The 22147-nt window shown below is 39.4% G+C and overlaps 1 protein-coding gene across 1 annotated transcript; it reads right to left on the bottom strand.

Annotated features, from left to right (window-relative positions):
* Positions 1–1409: 1409 nt before the first annotated feature.
* On the bottom strand, positions 1410–19222 carry CA2 (carbonic anhydrase 2). Its single transcript, XM_019453387.2, has 7 exons — positions 19075–19222; positions 17749–17946; positions 8220–8338; positions 7566–7658; positions 6435–6497; positions 4037–4192; positions 1410–2215 (listed from the first exon to the last, which is right to left on the bottom strand). Exons 1-7 carry the CDS (start codon positions 19106–19108, stop codon positions 2099–2101), a joined length of 780 nt encoding a protein of 259 aa, XP_019308932.1. The 5' UTR covers positions 19109–19222; the 3' UTR covers positions 1410–2098.
* Positions 19223–22147: the final 2925 nt, after the last annotated feature.

Here is a 22147-nt window from a genome sequence, read left to right as displayed (position 1 = left end):
TTTTAGCCAAGAGTGAAATAAATGTTTTCATTGCAGTATTTGGAGAGATCATCTGTTATGTACCAAGCACATAATAATTCACCTATATATAGAATTCAGTTGTTGATAAGTTTCTGATTCAGTATATAACTGAAAACCAATATGTAAAAATATGCACAAATTAAACTCTTCATTTTATATGTAGAAGAGGTCCACTCAGCAATTGACCTGGGGTAGGTTTACTTTTAATTTACAAACACAAGTCTAGTTAAGATTGGCTCTAGGGGTTCTATACCCAAATCAATAAACGGTGAGTTAGAGGAGAAGCCTCATTCCAGAAAACTAAGAAAAATTGATGCCACAGTTAACAGAGTAACACACACAAAATGTAAAAAGTACTTTTGAGCACCTCCTATACACCAGACATTACCTCATATAATAATCACAATCCTGAGTATTATCCTCTTTTGATAGCCAGGATCAGAGAGATGAGAAGTGCGGGGCCTTGAAATAAATCAGACTCCAAAGCTTGTGATCTTTCTGCTACATAAAACTCAGCATGTTTCTTTAGTAAAGCAGGTGAGGGGTGTAAATGAGTTTAGAGACTTTTCTAACTCAAGTAACCTAGGAGTTTTATTCCATGCAGTGTAGAACTTGAGGTTCATGTTAAATTTGGCTTTCCAGAATAACTCATCAGCCAAAAATCCATTGCATAGTCCAGGCACACAAGCTAAATCCAGAACTGCCATAGGAGTGGAAGATTTTGATTTCATATATTTACTTTTCTTCTTATCTGTAAGGGTATAATTTACCTTTCTAAGATTGAAATTACTCTTTTACTTGTGGGTACCACTTGAATTCCATTTTTTAAAAGATAAAATGGCCTTTTGTTTTATTCCCAAGGAGTATATATTGATTCAGCATGTACACCTTTCTCCGCCTTGCTGCTTTTAGTGTAAACAGTTCTTTCCCTTGCAGGATTCATTCTCATATGAGAATGAGATTCATTCATTCTTCACCACTCATGAAGATTACATGAGTGTTCAGAAAGCACTTAAAACAGCACTTGGCAAATAGTAAAAGACCTTCCAGGTTTTTCCTTTTATGAAAACTCCTACAGTTATGAGTAGCCAATTATGATAGCTTATTATTAATGAATTAATATGTTATAAAAGTATACATTTGCTCTGCACACCTGGGTGGCTCAGTTAAGTGTCCAGCTCTTGGTTTCGGCTTAGGTCATGATCTCACGGTCTGTGGGTTCGAGCCCTACATTGGGCTCTGGGTTGACAGCACAGATTCTTTCGCCCCTCCCCTTGCTCATGCGCTCTCTCTCTCTCTCTCAAAACAAATAAATAAACCTTTAAAAAAGTACACATTTGCTTTTCCATTATTACATATTGCCCAGTAGGAAATAAAATAGCCCCAAATTAAAGTCCAAATTTTATTAGAGAATATATCTAAAATACAATATTTATTAAGTTATGATATATTATTTGAATGGAAATATACTCTGTATCACAACTATAATTATACCAATTTTACAGACAATACTTCATTTATATCTCTGTAATTCAAAAGTCACTAAATTACAACATAATTCATATTTAACATTGCTACAAATATATAAGAATTTAAAATTTTCTCTTTAATATAACATCTTGGAATCATGAACATTTATTTTACCTGATTCACATTATACAGAATCATGACTATTTTACCTGATTTACATTACATAGCTCAATTTATCTCATGATAGGGATTTGCACTCATTCTATTTTCCTATGCTTTAAAACTAGCATTTTTGTGAACAATTGTCAATGCTCATCACCCTCTGTTCTATGAACAAAGTCAAGGTATTTTTTCCCCTATTCCTTGAACTATATTCTCCAGTACAGAAAGGCTACTACCATAAGCAAAGCACCCGTCACAGCAATTCTGTCAAGGATGACACCTGGTCAGGTTCTTCACATTTTACTAATAAGCACATAAGGTGAGAAATGAAAGGTCTAGAAAACCAGATGCAAAGCAGCCAAGGTCCAATTCAACAAGGTAGATTTGTGCTTAGCTAAAGGGAAACCCAGAGGTCCGTTCTTTGGTCCTGGGCTCCGGGATCATCTTATTTGAAGGAAGCAATTTTTCTGTTGTTCAGCGGCTGAGCTGGGCGCCAGTTGTCAACCATCAGTTCTTCTGGTTCGCCCTCCTTATTGAAATTAAGCTTACGGAATTTCAGCATCTAAAAGGCAAAATAAAATATTAAAAAACTAAAAGTCCAAGTTTCACAATAGTATTCTTTTATGTGCTTGTGTTACACCCTGAAATGCATTTTCCAATATTAAACTTCACTTTGATTTTCAATAAATGTATAATCACATAAACATATGTGTATACTTTTATTTTACTTTAAATGTTTTATTTATTTTTGAGAGAGTGCAAGTGGGGGAGGGGCACAGAAAGGGGGACAGAGGATCTGAAGCGGGCTCTGTGCAGAGAGCAGCGAGCCTGATGTGGGCTTGAACTCACGAACCATGAGATCACCACCTGAGCCCAAGTTGGATGCTCAAGTGACTGACCCACTCAGGTGCCCCTATATGCGTATGCTTATAGATAACAAATCAATTTCTAGAAAATGCACAAAAGATTGTTGGTGTCATTTGTAAGGAAATTTTCAGTGAGCTTGTTTTTCCCTCTTTTAATTTTAAAATCAAGTATCAGGGGTGCCTGGGTGGCTCAGTCGGTTAAGCGGCCGACTTCAGCTCAGGTCATGATCTCACGGTCCGTGAGTTCGAGCCCCGCATCGGGCTCTGTGCTGACAGCTCAGAGCCTGGAGCCCGTTTCAGATTCTGTGTCTCCTTCTCTCTCTGACCCTCCCCTGCTCATGCTCTGTCTCTCTCTGTCTCAAAAATAAATAAACGTTAAAAAAAAAATTAAAAAAAAAATCAAATATCAAAAGCCTATAAAACACTTCTGAGATGTAAAATACTAACAGAAATTTTAGATGCCAATTAGAGTTCTGTTTTCTGCTCCAGGGAAGGTGACCTAAAGTGACCCAGGATCTGCAAACCCCAGGGGATAAGTGAGGGCTTGTATCTCTGCTTAAATGTATAGAAACACATAAATGAATTTTCCCAATCTGGGAAATCCTTGACATTGACTGATCTTTATTCCCTTTTAACCTTGTTTTAGCTCCCTGGCCCAACGGTGTGAAACAGGCAGCCCTCAACCAGCCTCCTACTTCTTTGAGGCTATTTGTGCAAAGGGGTACTTCCCTTTCCTTAAGCAAGTCTTGATCTAAATGAAGAAGGATTGTTTGGGCAGTAATAAAACAGCCCACAAATCAACAACCTTTAACCTGATCTCTTTGGTCCAGTAATTATCCCTCAGCTACTGTAACATCAGTTAAATTACCCAGGATCCAAGTCCTTGTGATCCTACTGAGGAATGTCCATTTTCTACATTTCAGCTGTGTGGGAATAGAGACAGACAGACAGTGGGTCCTATTGGCGACTTAGAAGCTGCATTAATAACTTGAATTGCATAAACTATATTGTATGGGAGAAGTAAGAGTCTGTGTTAAAGGTTGTTAAAGCAACCTGGAGTGAGTTTTTGATACTTTTTTCTGCAAAGCATGGCTTTTACTTTTGTCAGATTTCAGAAAGGTATTCGGATACAAATAAAACTGCAGCAAGCTCTTACGTGAGTGAGCAGTTGGCGGGGAGTTACCACTGATATCTGTGTAACCTGGAGTATGAAATCTCATTGTCCTGGGCCTCAGTTTCCTCACAGTTTCCATAAAAGCATTTAAGTGACAGATACCCTTCTCATTTAATCCCCAGGATTATCCAACTGCACAGAGTAAACACTGCCTAAAGTTATGGCTAATAACAGCAAAGATTTCTCAAAAGCTGTTTATCAGCTACACACTGCTATAGACACTAGTTCCACAGCTAGAAGCATCAAGAGCAGGATTAAGCCCATAAACCCTGGGTCTGTCCACATCCAAAAGCCAAGCTCCTCTGTCTGGATGAAATGCTCTCCCTCACTTTAGGAAACCGACCTGCTCACTGCTAACGCTGATGGGCTCCTTGAGCAGGATCCAGGTCACACATTCCAGAAGAGGAGGAGTGGTCAAGGAGCCTGGGTAGGTCCAGTAGTCCAAGCTTTCCGGAAGGAGGACACGAGGGTCAAAGTTAGCGAAGTCAGCACTCTTACCCTGGAATCCGGCAAACACACAGGTTATGTGTCGTGATCAGAGTGGGAGGAAAGCAGGAAACAAATACTCCCTCCTGGTTGCCAGAAAACTTTTTTTTAATGTGATTTTTGAGAGAGAGAGACAGAGACAGAGAGAGACAGAGAGAGAGAGAGAATGAGTAAGGGAGGGGCAGAGAGGGAGACACAGAATCTGAAGCAGGCTCCAGGCTCTGAGCTGTCAGCACACAGCCTGATGCGGGGCTCAAACTCATAAACCATGAGATCAAGACCTGAGTTCAAGTTGGACGCTTAACCAGCTGAGCCACCGGCGCCCCTCCACCCCCCCTTTTAAGAGAGGTCCCATATTCACCAGAAAACAAAATAAAAAGACATTAACAGATGACATTTGACTTGGAAATACAGACGAGCAGATATGAGCAAGGGAACCTGACGATACTATTTTCACATGTCCATTCTCATCTTGTCCTCCATAATTATCCCTTATAATTTCCTTCAAGTTATTAACTGATCACATCCAGTATTTAAAGTGAAATTGCTGCCACTAAAATAATGCAAATTTGAGGCTGCAGTCACCAAAATAGAGTATCCTTAACGAGGAGGTAATTGCCTTGCTATCATACCTGATGGCTGGATCAGAACTGAATAACTGCTTTCTTTTCTGGACACTACACTTTTAAAGCAACAGATGCAAACACCAATGAGTTACAAACAGAGCGACAAAGTTGTTATAAAGAGAGAAAACTGTCCTAAGAGAATAAAGCGAACAAAAGATAACTAGCCTCGGGGTAGGCAAAACCCTATTAGAGAAAATAGGTTCAAAAGAAAGAAAGATCGGGGCTCCTGGGCAGCTGAGTTGAGCAACCAGCTCTTGATTTCAGCTCAGGTCATGATCCCAGGATTGTGGGATGGAGCTCAGTGTTGGGCTCTGAGCTGAGTGTGGAGCCTGCTTAAGATTCTCTCTCAAAAAAAAAAAAAAAAAAAAAAAAAAGAGGATCAGGTTTTTCATTTTGTGAGGTATAATTAATACATAATATTATATTAGCTTCAGGTGCACAACATAATGATTTGATATTTGCATATATTGCAAAATGATCAACACAATAAGTCTAGTTAACATCCATTACTATGCCTGGTTACTAATTTTTTTCTCTTATGATGAGAACTTTGAAGATCTACTCTCTTAGCAACTTTCAAATATGCAATGCAGTAGTAGTAACAATAGTTGCTATGCTGTACATTTTATCCCCAAAACTTATTTATTTTATAACTGGAAGTTTGTACCTTTTGACCCCCTTCAACCACTTCCCCCAACCTCTGATAACCCCCAATCTGTTTTGTGTCTATGCACCCATTGGTTTTTAGTTTGTTTATTTGTTTATTTTTCAGATTCCGCATATAAGTGAGATCATATGATATTTGTCTTTCACTATCTGACTCATTTCACTTAACTTAATGCCCTCAAGGTCCATCCATACTGTCGTAAATAGCAAGATTTCCTTCTTTTTTATGACTGGAAATATTCCACTGTGTACATATAATTTACACTTCTTTATCCATTCATCCATTGTTGGACACTGGGCTATTTCTGTATCTTGGCTATTATAAATAATGCTGTAGTTAATGTGAAGGTACATATCTTTTCCAATTAGTGTTTTTGAATCAGGTTTATTCTCCATCATTCAAAGGGGTCAGATAGGAGTAACAAGTGAGCATTTCAGAAGATAAACATGACTTCAGTGAGGATGAGCTTTCTGAAGCCAGGCCTGCCACTGGGGATTGTATTTAGCAGATGTTCAATGACCTAAACATGGCTATGCTGTAGAATTTAAACTTGGGATGGATTAGTCTTCATGCTTAGCATTGTATCTCCTATGTCAACCAAGTGACTGAAATGGAGCAAGCACTTAACAAATACCTGCTGTGTGAATGAGTCAATAATTTGACCAGATGATCTTTCAGTTTCTTTTCAGTCATGAGATTCTCTGACTCTTATATATGAATGTTCAAATGATGGGGAAACAAGACTAAATAAAGGCAAGATTAAAATTATACTAGAATTAGGATCAACTTTTGGATAAAGAAAAGTTACATGAATATATAAGCAACATTTTACCTTCATTAACCGTTCATCCAAACACCACATGTCAAACTGAGACTATTCAATTTGATCAAAAGAATTTCCTAAAAGCAGTGGGATATAAAACATAGGTACTCTATCGAGGTGGCAGAAAATGCAACTGTACCTTTGTTTTAATGGAATCCAGTGCATCAAGGACTTTTTGTAGGCCCGGCTTGGCATCACCAATCTATAGGAAAACATAATGTACAAGGCACCGTAATCTGGTTGGTACTATATCAGTTTTGATTTGGGCAGCTCTACCATAAAAGGTTTCCAAACGATGAACCAAAGTCTACTACTGGTACATGCCACCCATCCATCTTACTTTGATCACACTGGCACCATGAACTTCCCTACTGTCACTGACAACTTCTTTCTGCTTCCCCACCCCCACCGCCCAGTCCCCTGAATGTACTCTCTCAAATGTCACTAGTGACCTCCAACTGACCTCTAACTGCCAAAGCAAGGAACGCTGTTCAACCTTAATCTTGCAGGATTTTATACTATTGACTTCTCTCCTGTTTGAAATTCTCTCCTCCTTTGGCTTTCCCTCTGCCCTCCAGCCTCAGCAATCTCCCTTGACTTCTGTATTCCTTTTTAGTCATTTAATACCATCTTTCCCACTGCCTTAAACGTCTTACATTCTGCAGTTTCTCAGGACTGCGTGATTAGCAGCTTTATCATCTCCCTCTTGGTGCTTTCCTTGGATGATTTCATATTCACTTGTAGCTTCTACCTTGACATATGATGTCAGGCCCCATGAATCTCCAGCCCAGACTTTTCTCAACTTGCTTTACAGCTGTCTAGAGGGCAGCTCAAACTGTATGCCCCACTGTTGCCTGAAATTCTCCAATATTGAGTCACTGCCCTTGAGCCCTCCAAAACTTGATCTAAATTTAGCTTTACCTGTCATGAAACACTACTATCTAGTTAAGGGTGAATTTTAAAATAAAAACCAGTAGTCATCTGAAGTATACCTCTTTCTCATTTTACATTTCTCATGTATACATCCTTCACATTTACATCTAAATAGCACCTAATTAATACCTCTTGGATTGTTTGTTTTGTTTTGTTTTGATTTTTGCCCTCCATCTCTAGAGCCACTAGCAGATATGAAGGGGGACAAAAGCCTGAAAATATTTTGGAGCCAAAGGCATTCCTTAGGCTCTTTGTAGAATGTCCTGTTTATTATGAATGTTTGTCTGGTTAACCTTTCTCGAAAACAGGGAAAAAAAAAATTGGGTCATCAACTAACCTTTAAAAAAATACCCAAAACAGCCAGTCCATCAGGTTGCTGCACAGCTTTTCCAAAATCCCCATATTTGGTGTTCCAATGAACCAAGTGAAGCTAAAGCAGTCGGAGACAAAACCATAATGAATGATATACATCATTAATCCTCCAAATTTTATCCAGAGACAAAACCACAATAAATGATATACATCATAAAACCTGCCGATTGTACCCAGTGATCTTTTCTTTACAACTAAAGGTTACTAAAGAAAGGGAAAATGTGGGTAATTTAAAATATAAGCTTTTCTTTCATTTTCATCCTAATTATCCACTATTTGACATAACAGCAAGTGACTTCATCAACTCTCAGACAAAGAGTTACATATTTTTGAGGAAAGACACAAATGCTATTTTTAGATTTATGTTAAAACAGGATCCTCCAATTTGAATTCATTTAAGTTTTTGCAAACGATGTCCTTGAGTGTAGCAGAGAATGTTTTGCAGCATTAACTGTAATATCACAAATAAAAGTTATAAGAAGCAGATGTGAAGGTCCTTTGTAAAAAGAAAAAAAAGTGGTTCGCTTAGTTTGAGTCGAATTTACAAAACTATGTTTTTGAAATTAATGCTGAAAACCAATTTACATTTTTCCCTGGAAGGCAAAAAAGCATATCTTACCTCTGCAGCATATTTCTTTTTATCCACAGTATGCTCAGATCCTTGACCATCAGACGAACCCCAGTGAAAGTGAAACTGAATCAATCTGTATGTGCCAGTGAGGGGTCCTCCTTTCAGCACTAAAATGTAAAAAATATGTATATATATGATATATGTATATTATACATGCGCCTATGTGTATATGAGTATGAGTGTATGAATGTATATACATACACACAAGATACACAAAATCACATGTATATACACACCTATATGTACATATGCACATGAAACACACACTACTAAATATTATAATGTAATTCAATCCTGTTGCATAATTCTAAATTTATGCCTGTAGCAACATTTTCACTTTGTGAAAATTAAATCCAGACTCAAGTTTAGTCTACAGTCTAACAAAATCTTAGTCTGAAGAAAATCATTTCAACTGGCTTTTCTCCTCACTTGTGTTGGCTTGAAGGATCGGTACTTTTCCCATCTGTTTTCTGAGCACAGTGATAACTTCTCTTCTGGGTTTGTTTGGACTCACAGGTTCTGGTTCAGCGAGAGGAAGTTTTAAGTGGAATTATTAAGTCCTCTGTGAATGACTGGGGAGGTGCCCTTGTATCTGCTTGTCGATGCAGGTCTGTGGCACACTCCAGAAAACATGGGAAGCTCTCTTCTCCACAGCCCCATGACTGCCCTACCATCTGCTTTGCTAACCCCAGATGCCAGAATTTGTGAAACAATAAGCATTCCATTGATCTTAGTATAAAACCCAATTTTCCTTACCCTGGCTTCCCAAATTCCTTAGAATTTGGATTTTCACTGCTACTAACTAGCTTTATCCCATTAAAATGTTTCATCGAACCTTTCTGATCTTAATTTCCTCATCTGTAAAGTGGATCCATTCAATTGTTTATCACTTCACTAACAATTTATTGATCACCTAACAGAGCACATAGTACTCTGTTGCCTCCAAAAACTTAAAATTCTAACTTTAATAACTGTCTTATGATTCTATTATTCTGGTATTAATATAACTTTGTTAGAGTAAAGCACGAGACAGAAGAATATGACTGGAGGTCATCTCCAGTACAGTCTATCTGTAGATACGGAGTTGTGTATTAGAGAGAATTAAAATAGTAGGAAATCAGTTTCCCCCAGCCTCTCCATAAAACCTTGTTAATTTGTATATATTCATGAAACTTACCAATATATTTAAAAGCTTTTAAAATTAGATTAGTTCTCCAACTTCAAATTTTATTTCTCTAGAACTAGGATTAAAACATCTGTTGCTATAAGTGCATTTTATTAGCTTTGGATTATAATTCTATACAATAATGAGCCCAAACTTACTCTGCTTTGCAAAACAAAGCAACAAAGTTTGTAGAGTCAAGTTTGTTTAATTTCACCTAACTATGCATAGATGGTAGCAACAGCCATCCATCTATCCAAAGTAAAAAACAGAGCTGGCTGGAAGATATTTAGGCCCTTCTTAGCTCCTGATACAACCTCTGGTCCCCAGCACTGCCTTACAATAGGCCAAGGGGCGGGGGAGGGGGAAGAACCAATTATGTAAGCGATGTTACATCACAGACCTGCTAAGAAACATCAATTTGGGTACAGTCTGATAAAATCACATCTCTTGAAATTTAATGAATTATTGTTAAAGTTTTTTTTATCTGATAATTCTGTAAGGAAATAATTAGCCTTATCCGCACCCCCCCCCCACAAGGCTTTTTCAAAATGAAAAAATTCCCATTTTTCATAATAATATATTCTTAAAACAAAATATTTGTTCATGAAATAAACTGGTGCTGAAATAATTCCTTTATAATAACTTTTTAAAGCTACCAACTGGCTGATCATAAAAAGCAAATGCCCTCTGTAACATCACTAGTTCTACCAAGTAGCAAAATAAATTAAATAAAACCATATTAAGCATCAAGATAACTTATCTTTCTAAATGTATCTCTTTTCCCTTGTGAACAATATCAGAATCTTCAATTTTAAAAATAATAAAACTTATTGCTGTTTCATATTCCTATTCACTCCCTTGCAGATCTTAACATTCCATCTTAATTTACTTATTTCAGAGAAGATTTAGAATTAGTCAAGAATGTGTATGAGCTTTTATTAAACAAGCTTTGCTAATACTACAGAAAGAAAGAAAGAAAGAAAGAAAGAAAAAGAAAAGAAAGAAAAGAAAAGAAAGAAAAGAAAAGAAAGAAGGAAGGAAAGAAAGAAAGAAAGAAAGAAAGAAAGAAAGAAAGAAAGAAAGAAAAAGATTCTTGGTTCAATGATTAAACATACTCAGTGCTAATCTATTATTACCAGACACCTGTTTTAGCTCCTGTTAAAATAAAACTATGTTGCCATGTAGATTAGAAGCCCTTGTACCTAGGAGAGGTTATTAAATTCTTAAAATTTAGTTGCTACAAAAAGAAACATTTCTGGTCTACTTTGGGAGTTGGTTATTTCAACAAATCCTTAGCGCGGAATTTAGTTAATGAAGTCGTACCCAAAACATCGTTACAGCAAACTCTAATAAAGGTAGCATACATCTTATGTGCAACATAAAAAAGACATTTGGTTGAAAAATAGGGAGCTTGCACTTTTTCCAGATCTACTTATTTATTTACTTATTTTGATTGCTACATACCATTTTCTGAACTATCCAAGTTTAAAACGAAGTCTGTCTGTCTGATGCAAAAATAATTTTTAAAAGTAGCAGAAACTGCTGACTGTGTATATTTTTCCTCTTTAAAATCCAGCCATGTTAGTGAGGGTTCTGAAGAGTCCATGATTTATTGTATCACAGAAATGTATTCCACAAGGGACAGAGAGACATAAATTTTCTACCACAATATCTTTTCAAAATTCCCAAAACTTAATTTAAATCCAAATCTCAACACCAAGGGCTCTAGCCAATTTTAATTTTCATGATCAGCCATCAGTTATACATACTACATATATAAAACACAAAATAAATACTAAATACATTCTAATCTGTCTTCCTATACATATTACTTAGAGAAATTATGTAAACTATGTTATTTGTGAAAATTAAGACATCCAGTCCAATAATATACAAGACTATACAAATCAAAAACTGAAAATTTAACATTTTTAATTTTTTTCTTCCTACTCCCTTTATTATTACTTAACATAAAATGTATCCAAACAACAAACTAAACACCTTAACGAATATCAATAATCTCTCTTAAATCCAAAATACAAATAAACCATTTCTAATAATCTTTAGTTTAAAATGCAAATTTAAGGGATCTCTTATTAATGAAGTACATGACTAAGTCTACTAAAAATGCAGCATTTCCAGGAGATAAACAATCTTCATTAAATTATGCATTACTATTTTGCTTTTGGAGCAGTAGTCAATAATCCTGGAGTTTACAACTAAAATCAAGAAAATGAATGAAGAAAAAGTCCCCACACTTTATTTCTTTTAAAATAGTGAGATGTTTAGCTGTCACTTACACTAAAGTAAACAACAACTAAAAATCAAGGGAACAGAAGTTTTTAGTTTCCGGTACATGGAAATTATATGAGAGTAAAAACAAGACCTAGGATCTGTGGTTTAACTAAAATGGGTGGAGGGAAGTATTAAGGTGGGGGGAGGGGTGGATTTTTAGGAGCATCAAGATAAGAATGTATTGATTTCAAAGACGAAGAAAGTAGACAAGATGATAGCCCCAAAGAATAGAAAACATGAGCCAGTAAACACGGAACAGCATTTTATTTCTCTTTAAGACCTCTTAAATGCTGTCAAACAAATAGAAAATATTCAAGGCACCTTCCATATCTCTGGTCCTCAGATTTCTATGTGAATCAGGATCAGGATCATCTGTTAAAATGCAGATGCCCAAGGCAGATGCTGACTCTAATGACCGATATTTTCAGAGGGAACAGTGAGATGATTCTGGTACAGATCAAAGTCTAAGAATAGATGCTCCACAGTTTTTGTCAGGCAACAGGGAAAAGGCTCTGGATTTTAAAAGGGTAAAGCACCACTTCAGTTTTCCCTTCTACTGTATGAACTATGGAAAATGGAAGTTTTATTAGAACATATAATACAGCAATGGGGGGGTTGTACCTGGGTGGCTCAGTCAGTTAAGCATCTGACTCTTGATTTCGGCTCAGGTTCAAGTCCTGAGTAGAGCTCTGCACTGACAGCGTGGAGCCTGTTTCGGTTTCTCTCTCTCTCTTTCTCTCTCTGCCCCTCCCCTGTTCATTCTCTCTCTCTCTCTCAAAATAAATAAACTTAAAAATATATATATAGCAATAGGGTATTTTTTGAAAATTTGATGTTAGGTATGTGTGTGTGTTCATTTAATAAATGCTTTTTGAAGACCCCACTAAATATAATCCACTAAGAAATACCTGTTGGCAATAAAAAGATGAACCAAACAATTGGAAAAAAAATCAAAAGGACAGGATTTTTTAGTTTTGTGTATATGGAAATTATAGGAGAGTAAAAAAAAAAAAAAAAACAAAGGAAACTCTTTTGACATGAATATAATTAAATACAGTATTTAGGGGTGCCTGGGTGGCTCAGTCGGTTAAGCGTCCGACTTCGGCTCAGGTCATGATCTCGCGGTCCGTGAGTTCCAGCCCCGTGTCGGGCTCTGTGCTGACCGCTCAGAGCCTGCAGCCTGTTTCAGATTCTGTGTCTCCTTCTCTCTCTGACCCTCCTCCGTTCATGCTCTGACTCTCTGTCTCAAAAATAAATAAACGTTAAAAAAAATACAGTATTTAGAATGCTTTGGTCAGTTTTATAAATACTTAGGTTTCTCTTACACCATTAACAGTATGCACAACGAACCCTTTCACTTGTTACTGCTCTGATTCCTTTTAATTTAAAATTGTTCACGGAAGGACAATATTAAAGCTTCAAAAGCAAGTCCTTGAAAATCAAGCAAGACTCATGTATGGAGTTCTATTGTCATAGAGACAGTGGTCTGCCTGAAATGAGCACAGGTAAATTGTCCATTTCCTTCCTTTTTTCTTGAAATAATATAGACAGATAAAAATATATCAATTTCTAAAGAAGAGAAATTATATGACAGTTGTATATGGATTGGCTCAATAATTTCAGGCATTGGTTTTTCAATATTTGCATCTAACATTGCAAGAAAGCAGGAGAGTTTTAAACTCATTAATAAAAGTTAATGAGTTAGCAGAAGTTAATAATTTGACTAGTATTCTTTTCTCCCAGATAAAGCTAGTAATAAAAGAATGCAAGCAGGGAGAGTTATTTTTTTAATAAGTTTTTTAAAAGACCAACAGGATTAGCAATTTTTCATTAATTTAAGGCGGTTTATTTTTAAAGGAATTTAGAAGATTGATGAGAACTTTTAGTTAAAGCTATTAACTCCACATTTTTATTTTATTAACTCCACACCTAAAAAGAATTCTCTCAGGGCACCTGGGTGGCTCAGTCGGTTGACCAACTGACTTGGGCTCAGGTCATGATCTCACAGCTCGTGAGTTCGAGCCCCATGTCGGGCTCTGTGCTGACGGCTCAGAGCCTGCTTCGGATTCGGTGTCTCCCTCTCTCTGCCCTTAACCCACTCACATTCTGTCTCTGTCTCTCTCAAAAATAAATAAACATTAAAAAGAATTCTTTCAAGCTTAAACATAATAAACATAATAAACATAAACATAATAAACTCAACCAGCTCAGTTAGTGATACCCTAGTATCAGATAAGATAATATTTAGGATATTTGAGAACTTAAATCTATGGGAAGTTCTAGAAGGCTGAAATCTCACTGAGGTAGAAATAAATAAATAAATAAATAAATAAATAAATAAATAAATCAGTAAAAGGAACTGAAGCATTTAGATGTAGAAAACAGGTAAAAGATATCTAAAAATGTTAATACCATGAAAATAACTCTCAACAAAAAGAGATGTTAAGTTGTTGATTCAAAATATTGAATGACCAAAAAATAAAATAAAATATTGAGTGACCAAAATGAATAAATTATTTTTAGGCTTCAGTGTATAGAAAAGCATATCAATTTTTTAAAACATGGTACATATACACTAAATATTAATTGTGGTTATCATTCAAAGATTCTTATTCAACTTTTATTTTTAAGTGATGGTCATTTAGTCTCACCCCAACAAATTAGAAGGGACTAGCAAGTTAAACTCCTTAGCATTCTGTTTTCTCATAATTATTTTAAGTGAATTTGACTAGAGTATCTCCATCATTTGTTCTAACTTGAGAGTCTAGGATTCTTTTTTTAAAAAATCTAAAGGGTGCTTCTCTGCATGGTATGATTGATTGATTTATTCTGTTTTTCCTTAATGCCAACATTTTAATATATTCTACATCCTGGAAAAAAAATTGCTTCCTGGTTTAACCCAAACAACTGACAGTGTTGAAGAGGTATGGGCAAAGTTACAAAGGGATCATTCATACATAAAGGAGAGCAAGCCTTTCTAACATTAACTCTTCCTTGTTTTTATGGCACCTCCTTGCCCGTCAGAGCACATACTGTTCTCTCTCAAATCCCCTGGTCTTTCCTACTTCTCTTTGCCTGGAGTCTCCTCCAAGTTCAAGCCTCAGCATAAGTTTTATTTACCCTGGAAAGTATTTCCTGACTTGCACAGAACGACTCCTAAGTCTCTTTCACGTTTCCATAGTTCCTTGGACTATGTTCTTGTTGCACTGACCAAAATCGCTGTCAGCTGTCACTGCTGTTTCTGTGCCTTTATACTTCAGGTATTCCCAGCGTGAAATCTAGGGATACAGGAAGGAGACTAGACCTCTACCTGCCTTCATGCATTTAACTGGTGTTAGGAATGGGTTTTTGTTGTTTTGTTTTGTTTGTTTGTTTTGTTTTGTTTTCATAAGAACTAAGTGAATAATGCATGTGTCTCTAAAGGCATGGGTTTGAGACCCTATCAAAACCACTGTTCTCACAATCTAAACGTGGCTTTAATAATATATGTGTTACTCACCAGGAGAAGTAGTTTTAAACAGCTCTCTAATCAGTTACTGCTTATTTAGAAATCCCTCAGAACCTGTCATTTTCGTGCTAAAACATGTAACTATATAATAACATCACATATAAAATCAGTACATACTTTAATATGATAAATGGGATGTTGAGGAAAATATAAAAATAAAAATTTTAAATCCCATCAGGTGGTGGCAGGTAATCTTCCAGTTCATTAAAAACTTCCTTCAGTAATCTTACCACAGGTGATCGCCACAGCAATTGCCTAATAAAAGCAGTCGGACGGTGTGGCGACATGAAAACAGCAATGGTCACTTGGAGAATCGTGACGTGCCAAGTGCTGGGCTAAGGTGCTTTCTATCTACCGTCCCATCAATCTTTCCTTTGTGGTAGATACTACTGCTTCTCCAATTTTGCAGCTAAGAAAACTAAAAATTAGAGACGTTAAGTTGCTATTGTTCCCAGGGCCACCGAGCTAGTTAGTGGCAGAGCTGGGACTTGAATCCACGGCTACCTGACCCCTTTCTATGTTCACAGTTGCTAGACTCAATGTCGAAATCCACTTTCCAGTAATAATATATTAATGAAATAATTATTTCATGATCAAATTTGTAAGGAATTATCTCATCCGGTTCTATTTGTTAGACATTTGTTTCCCCGTCACTCCAAATAAGCACCCAATTTCTATGTGGCATCCAATGAGGTATATGACTGGTGGCCAGTAGGGTCACTGAAAACTGACTTCACTGGCAACATTGAAACATACAGTCACTGTGTCTCTTTTTTTAACAGTTGATAGCTAAAGACTAAAATAGCTCCGGGGCGCCTGTAGGTGGCTCTGTCGGTTGAGCTTCTGACTTCAGCTCAGGTCATGACCTCAGCTCAGGTCATGACCTCACAGTTCGTGAGTTTGAGCCCCGCGTCGGGCTCTGTGCTGACAGCTCAGAGCCTGGGGCCTGCTTCGGATTCTGCATCAACCTCTCTCTCTGCCCCTCCCCTGCTCACACTCTGTCTCTCTCTCAAAAATAAAGATTAAAATAAATTTTTTAAACTAAAATAGCTCAAGTTTTTTTTTTTAAATAAATAAACACGGAGTTTTGTAGCATCCTTTGTATATGTACAATAACACCAAGACTATGGCCTAGTCATATTGTAATCAAAATATGCAGTATCCTTTACAGGAAGGAAAGAAATTTCCCTTATTTTTAGCTTAATCACTTGAGCATTATTTCTTTGAAGTGGAAGGCTTACTTGGGAAGGTAGAATCATTGAAGTGTCTTCAATGAACATCCTCTACTAAATCTAATAATCAAAGTCTAATTAGCCATTATATTATGCCAGAATATGTGTTTGCACGTGTGTGTGTGTGTGTGTGTGTGTGTGTGTACTGGGGGGAGGTGCACAAAAGGAACAGGTAAGTTGAAAACATTTCTCAGATGATCTCCACATTATCCTCCATCAAATTGTCTTCCAGAGTCACTATTTCAGAAATCCAAGCATCAAAAAATAATTTAAAGAAAGTAGGAGCGAATTTTTTTTTTTCCAAACTGGACTGAATAATTGGCTAGCTACTGAAAAAAAATGGTCAACTGGACTATAATGGCTATAATTACACACACTATATTAGTACTCTCGGTCATTACTCCAAAAATTTGACAGCGTTACGGGATGTCTTCTTGGTTTTCCTGTTTTCTCTTTTTGCCCCTGCGCTCTCCCTGCTCCCACACCACCATCGCACATCATGTGTCTGCAGCACCATTCATTCAACGACCTTCAGAAGAAAGCACTCAGGAAAATAGGGCACTGGCAATTAAATCAACCAATGGGCAAAGAAAGCTGCTACCATGTCTGAATGGGATTGTTCTCCTGTTTCTAAATAAGAAAAAAGAAGCATTCAAAGTGCATCCTGTAAACAGCTCTACTACAGATAAATTATGGTCATTGGTTTTGTCAGCAATGGGCCAGGTCCGCCCACCAAGTCTAAAACCTCTTCATTTGTGGAATGAATTTCTGGGTGGATACCAAGATACACTGCCACCTTTATCACATTTGCATTCATAAATACAATGCTTCCAAATTTCAGTACTTTATTTATTTTTTTTAATTTTTATTCATTTCAGTATTTTAAATAGCGAGGCTTTCTCCACTCTTCTCACTGCTACCTTCAAGACAGCACTAAGATGTACTTTTTTATTGAATAGGCATCAATTCTGAAAAAAAATATTTTAGAAAAAATCTCCAAAGTTCAGTCTTTGCAAATCGCATTGTTGCTGATCTTTACTGCCAGGGGACCTTGCCTTTTGTGACTTTTCACAAGCAGATTACAGTTATACAATGCCCTACATAGAAACCAGGAATTTTATAGGGGAGCCACAGTCCCAGGCCACTTCAAAGTAATTAGCCTACTTCTCAGAGCCTGGGACCTAATGAAGATTAGCAGAGTGGCATCTGAGAGTACAGAGACAAACAGGAGTATTAAGCCACTGCTCCTGATTCCTCCCATTAAGCTGGGAAAATAGCTACTGGGTAAGAGACACAAGTTATTTTTTAAACACTGACCTGCTTTGTCCTGGGAGTCATCAAATTCCACGTTGAAAGAGTGACCGTTGTTGATGATCCTCCGAGAAACCGCTTGCTCGTAGGAAGGAAACAAAGACTTCAGGCCAGGATCGTGAATGGCTGCTTTGGTGTCGATGTCAATAGGGGACTGGCGCTCTCCTTTGGCAATGGGGAAGTCCTTATGCCAGTGCTCCGGTCCTAGCATTGAGGAGAGATGTGTGAATCCCCCAGTGTGGGGAAGGGCACAACCAGATCCCTAGAAAAGGGCAAAGATTCTGGAACCAATCTGCTCCGTTCCAATTTTGGTGGCACCACTCGGCTGAATAACTTATTTTGTACCTCAGTCTCCTCATCTGTATTATGGGGTAATGACATCTACGTCCTAGAGTTTGTGAGATTTGGAATCAATACATGGAAAGGTCATAGAACAAAGAGTGAGTGCCATATAAATATTAGCTATTTTTATGCTCATTTTATTGAATTCGGCAACTGAAATTGGGCAAACACTATCATCGGGGCTCGTGGTTAGCATTTAGGATATTCAAGCTCATTTAAGACATTCGGGCAGGTCGGGATTCCTCCCTAGTGTCCTCCTACTGAATGTAAAGGCAGGGTCATTGCTCAGGCCTGGCACCTCTCTTTTAATGGTCAGGATTCCCCCTACCTGGGAAGTCCTATCCCACCTCTAGATGCGAAAGGTGCGCCAGACACATCTTTCTCTTGCATCTGCTGGCTCTGGAGAGCCCAGGTCAGTGGCCATGATAAAACCGAGTTCCTGGTGACCCTCTAACCTTAGGAGAGGAGACATGATGAGAGAACCCAGAAATCACCGCAATGGATTCAAACCAGCCCACGAAAATGCCCCGGGACAGTTCGTGTTGAGCGCCTTAGCCACAGGTGCTAAGAGTGAAGTGTGTGCAGGGAAGGGGGTCCCCTAATTTTTCTGCAATCAACAATTAACATTTCCTTCCCCCTTAAAAAACCTTCCTCGCTACCTCCTAGGGCCGGTTAGGATAGCCTCCGGTTCGGGACCCGGGGGCAACTGAACTCGAGTCCCGACGCTGAGGCTGTGCTCCCCCTCCCTCGGGCCCTGCGCGCCACCGCCGTACGCGGGGATTCCTCGACAGTGGCCTCGGGGCTGGGGCAACCGGGCATCCAGCGCCGGGAAGCAGAGGGCGGGGCGGGCACGGGGGGCACACCGTGCCTCGGGTGTTCCCACTGGCCGCGGTAAACAGCAGGTGCGGGCGCTGCGGGGCCGGGGCCAAGATCCGGGCCAAGATCGGGGCCCCAGGCGCCGCCGCCGCGCCGCCCTCCGCCGGCACTCACCGTTGTGCTTGCCGTATCCCCAGTGATGGGCCATGGTCGCGCCGCTGGTCTGGGCAGGGCAGGAGTTGGCGCGGGTCTAGCAGTGGCTGCTCGGGCGCCTGCACGGTGTGTCCGCGGGTCGCGCCGTCACCGGCTTTTATAGGCTCCCGCCAACTTCGTGTTCGGGGGCGGCCCGGGGGAGGGAGCCCCGGGTGGACCTGGACGAGGGGAGGAGGAGGTGACGGGTGGAGGTGATCTCCCCGTGCTCGGGGCGGACCAGGCGGGCGAGGCACCAGGGGCGGGGAGAACGCCCTCTCGGCGGGCTCTGCTGGCTCAGGACCTCCTTTCTTGCCTCCCGGCTCCCCTCGGCCCGCGGCCCGGGCCCCGGGTCCCTGGGCTGGCAACAAGGCTCCGAGCTCTCCGCGCGCGTGGCGGCGGCGGCGACGGCGTCTCCCGGGCTCCCGGGTGGGACTACGCGCACCCCACCCCCCTCCTGGGCGCGAAGTCTGGCGACCCCGCCGACTGCTCTGGACGCGGGCCCCTGGTGCCTTTCATCCCCAATCCCCATTGTGATCGTAGCCCTGGCCTCAGAGCGCTCCCGCCCCGCCCCATCGGCTGCCCCGCGCCGGGGACTTCAGCCCCGAGGGCTTACTCCCCGGTGTTCCCGGCTCTAGACTAGCAGGCCAGGTTAGGAGCTATGACCTTGGGGCAAATAGGGATACGATCCTTGAGGCGCTGGGAGCCAGCAGCTTCGGGTGCTGAGAGCCACGCGCCCCCTACTGGACGACCGTGGAATAAAGTAAGAAAGATGAGCGAGAGTCTCTTGTGCCCTTAGTCCACACTGAGGAGAGCCCAGGAGATTGCATTTCCTTGCAACCGGTCAGGGTATCATATGAAGTGCTCATCTCCTACCTTCCTCCTCCTCTTTAAAAAATTAACTTTGGAGGAGAGACTTCCTAGCTGAGTACACATTAGTTTAAAACATTTTCCCCCAAAACTTCTAAAACAAATCACTTTTCTAAGAGAAATTAGGTAAAACAAAGTATTCCTTGCAAAGAGGCAATTTCCTTGGTTGAAAAAGGAAACTTGGCATCTGGGATACCTAAGAAATAATTTAAAAAAAAAAACTGAGAGGACTTTTTGAGGCAAGGCAGCATTATGACTTGGTGGGCCCCCTTCTTCATAAACATACATACACACATACATAGTTATGGCTGTATTGATATGAAGAGTAATATTTTAACATTATGTATTTCAACATTTTCTTCCACCTAAGTGTTGCTTTTTATTTCTCCTACTTGAAAAGAAAACATTTTTGTGGACATCTAAAAGTGTTGTGCGCTTGAAGCACTTGTCCTTACTGTACTTAAAGATAAGGAACTGTTTTTAGGCGGGGACAAAATTAATTTCCTTCAGGAGACTTGGCCACAGAGATGGGAGGAGGATTTTCTGTCTTGTGGGTCTCTGTGATCTTTGAGAGATCATATTAAAGTTAAAACTGAAGATGGGGCGCCTGGGTGGCTCAGTCGGTTAAGTGTCCGACTTCGGCTCAGGTCATGATCTCGCAGTGTGTGGGTTCGGGCCCCGCGTCCAGCTCTGTGCTGACAGCTCGGATCCCGGAGGCTGCTTCGAATTCTGTGTCTCCCTCTCTCTCTCTGCCCCTACCCTGCTCATACTCTGTCTCTCTCTGTCTCTCAAAAATAAATAAATGTTAAAAACTGAAGAAGCAGGAAGAGTTTTACACAATTTTATCAGCCCTGGCATCATATTACTTTTACAGATAAAGGAATAAATTATAACATAGGTATAAATTTTTGTAGTGTTGACCTCAAAATCTTTGTTTACTATAGGGGTGCCTGGGTGGCTCAGTCCGTTAAGCATCAGAATCTTGATTTCAGCTCATGTCATGATCTCACAGTTGCTAAGATTGAGCCCTGCCTTGGGCTGTGCACTGATAGCAAGGAGCCTGCTTGGGATTCTCCGTCTCCCTCTCTCTCTGAGTCTCTTTCTCTCAAGATAAATAAATGAACTTTTAAAAAGTCTTATTTACTATATATTTCAGTTAATTCCACACAAACCAATATGATTCATGTTTATGTTTATTTGTTCTTGTCCTAAGAATCTAGAAAAGTGTGTACCTCTGGTTTTGGGGAGGGAGGGGTCTTTTGGTTGCTGTCACGGAGAATTCTTAGGCAAAAGAGAATGAGTCCCCTGAGGTTGAGAACTATATCACATTATTCACCTCTGTATCCTACGTAGCTACCACGTTTTTGTAACCTGAGCCCTAGGACACTACCAACTACCCAAGAATTCTCTTTGAAATTATGTGGTCACTAATTCAAATGGAGGTAACCTCAGTTTCTCTTTACAGAAATCAGTCACCTAACACATAACGTTGTGCTGAAGTGAGACTTGCTTTTGAGTCTGGGCTAGTTCACCAGCCCTCTGCCCTTGGACAAATTGCTTCCTCTTGCAAAAGTTCCATTTTTTCATTTGTAAAGCTAGGATATTAATAATGCCTACCTCACAGAGTTGTGGGGAGATCATTCATATAAAGGATTTAGCATAGCGCCAAAAATTAGAGCTTAATAAATGTTAGTTATCATTATTACTATCACATGTTTTTGAGCTCCTATTACATGCTTAATGTTTTTAGGTACTATTTAGGCTGTAAAAGCTTTGGTCATCTATCCATTCATTCATTCATCAAATCTACCCAGTACTATTATGTGCCAAGAATCAGTAGAGGGGTACAGCCCCAGATCAACAGGATCCCTGACCCCCTGGAGCTTACATGGGGATGGATAGGGATAGTATACAATAAACAAATTTTAAAAAAAGTGAATTTCCAACAGTGGTAATGACTATGAAGAAAATAAAACAGGAATGAGGTAGAAAATTATGAGGGAAGGGTTGTTACTGTAGATGCAGTCAGTGCTCATGGAAAACCTGTTGAAGGAAGTGCCATTTCAGGAACCATTAAGGAAAGACCTAGGCAAATGTATTTCAGGAAGAGCCAACAGTAAGTGTAAAGACCCTACTGAGGACATTTCTAGAACAGAAAACTTGTGCTTAGAGCACTGTGAATGAGGAA

The sequence above is a fragment of the Panthera pardus genome, unplaced genomic scaffold, assembly GCF_024362965.1.
Source record: "Panthera pardus isolate Hobbes unplaced genomic scaffold, ASM2436296v1 HiC_scaffold_7, whole genome shotgun sequence".
In the NCBI taxonomy this organism is placed as follows: Eukaryota; Metazoa; Chordata; class Mammalia; order Carnivora; family Felidae; genus Panthera; species Panthera pardus.
Note: the sequence above shows the minus strand (reverse complement) of the source record. Positions and strands in the feature narration are given on the sequence as shown.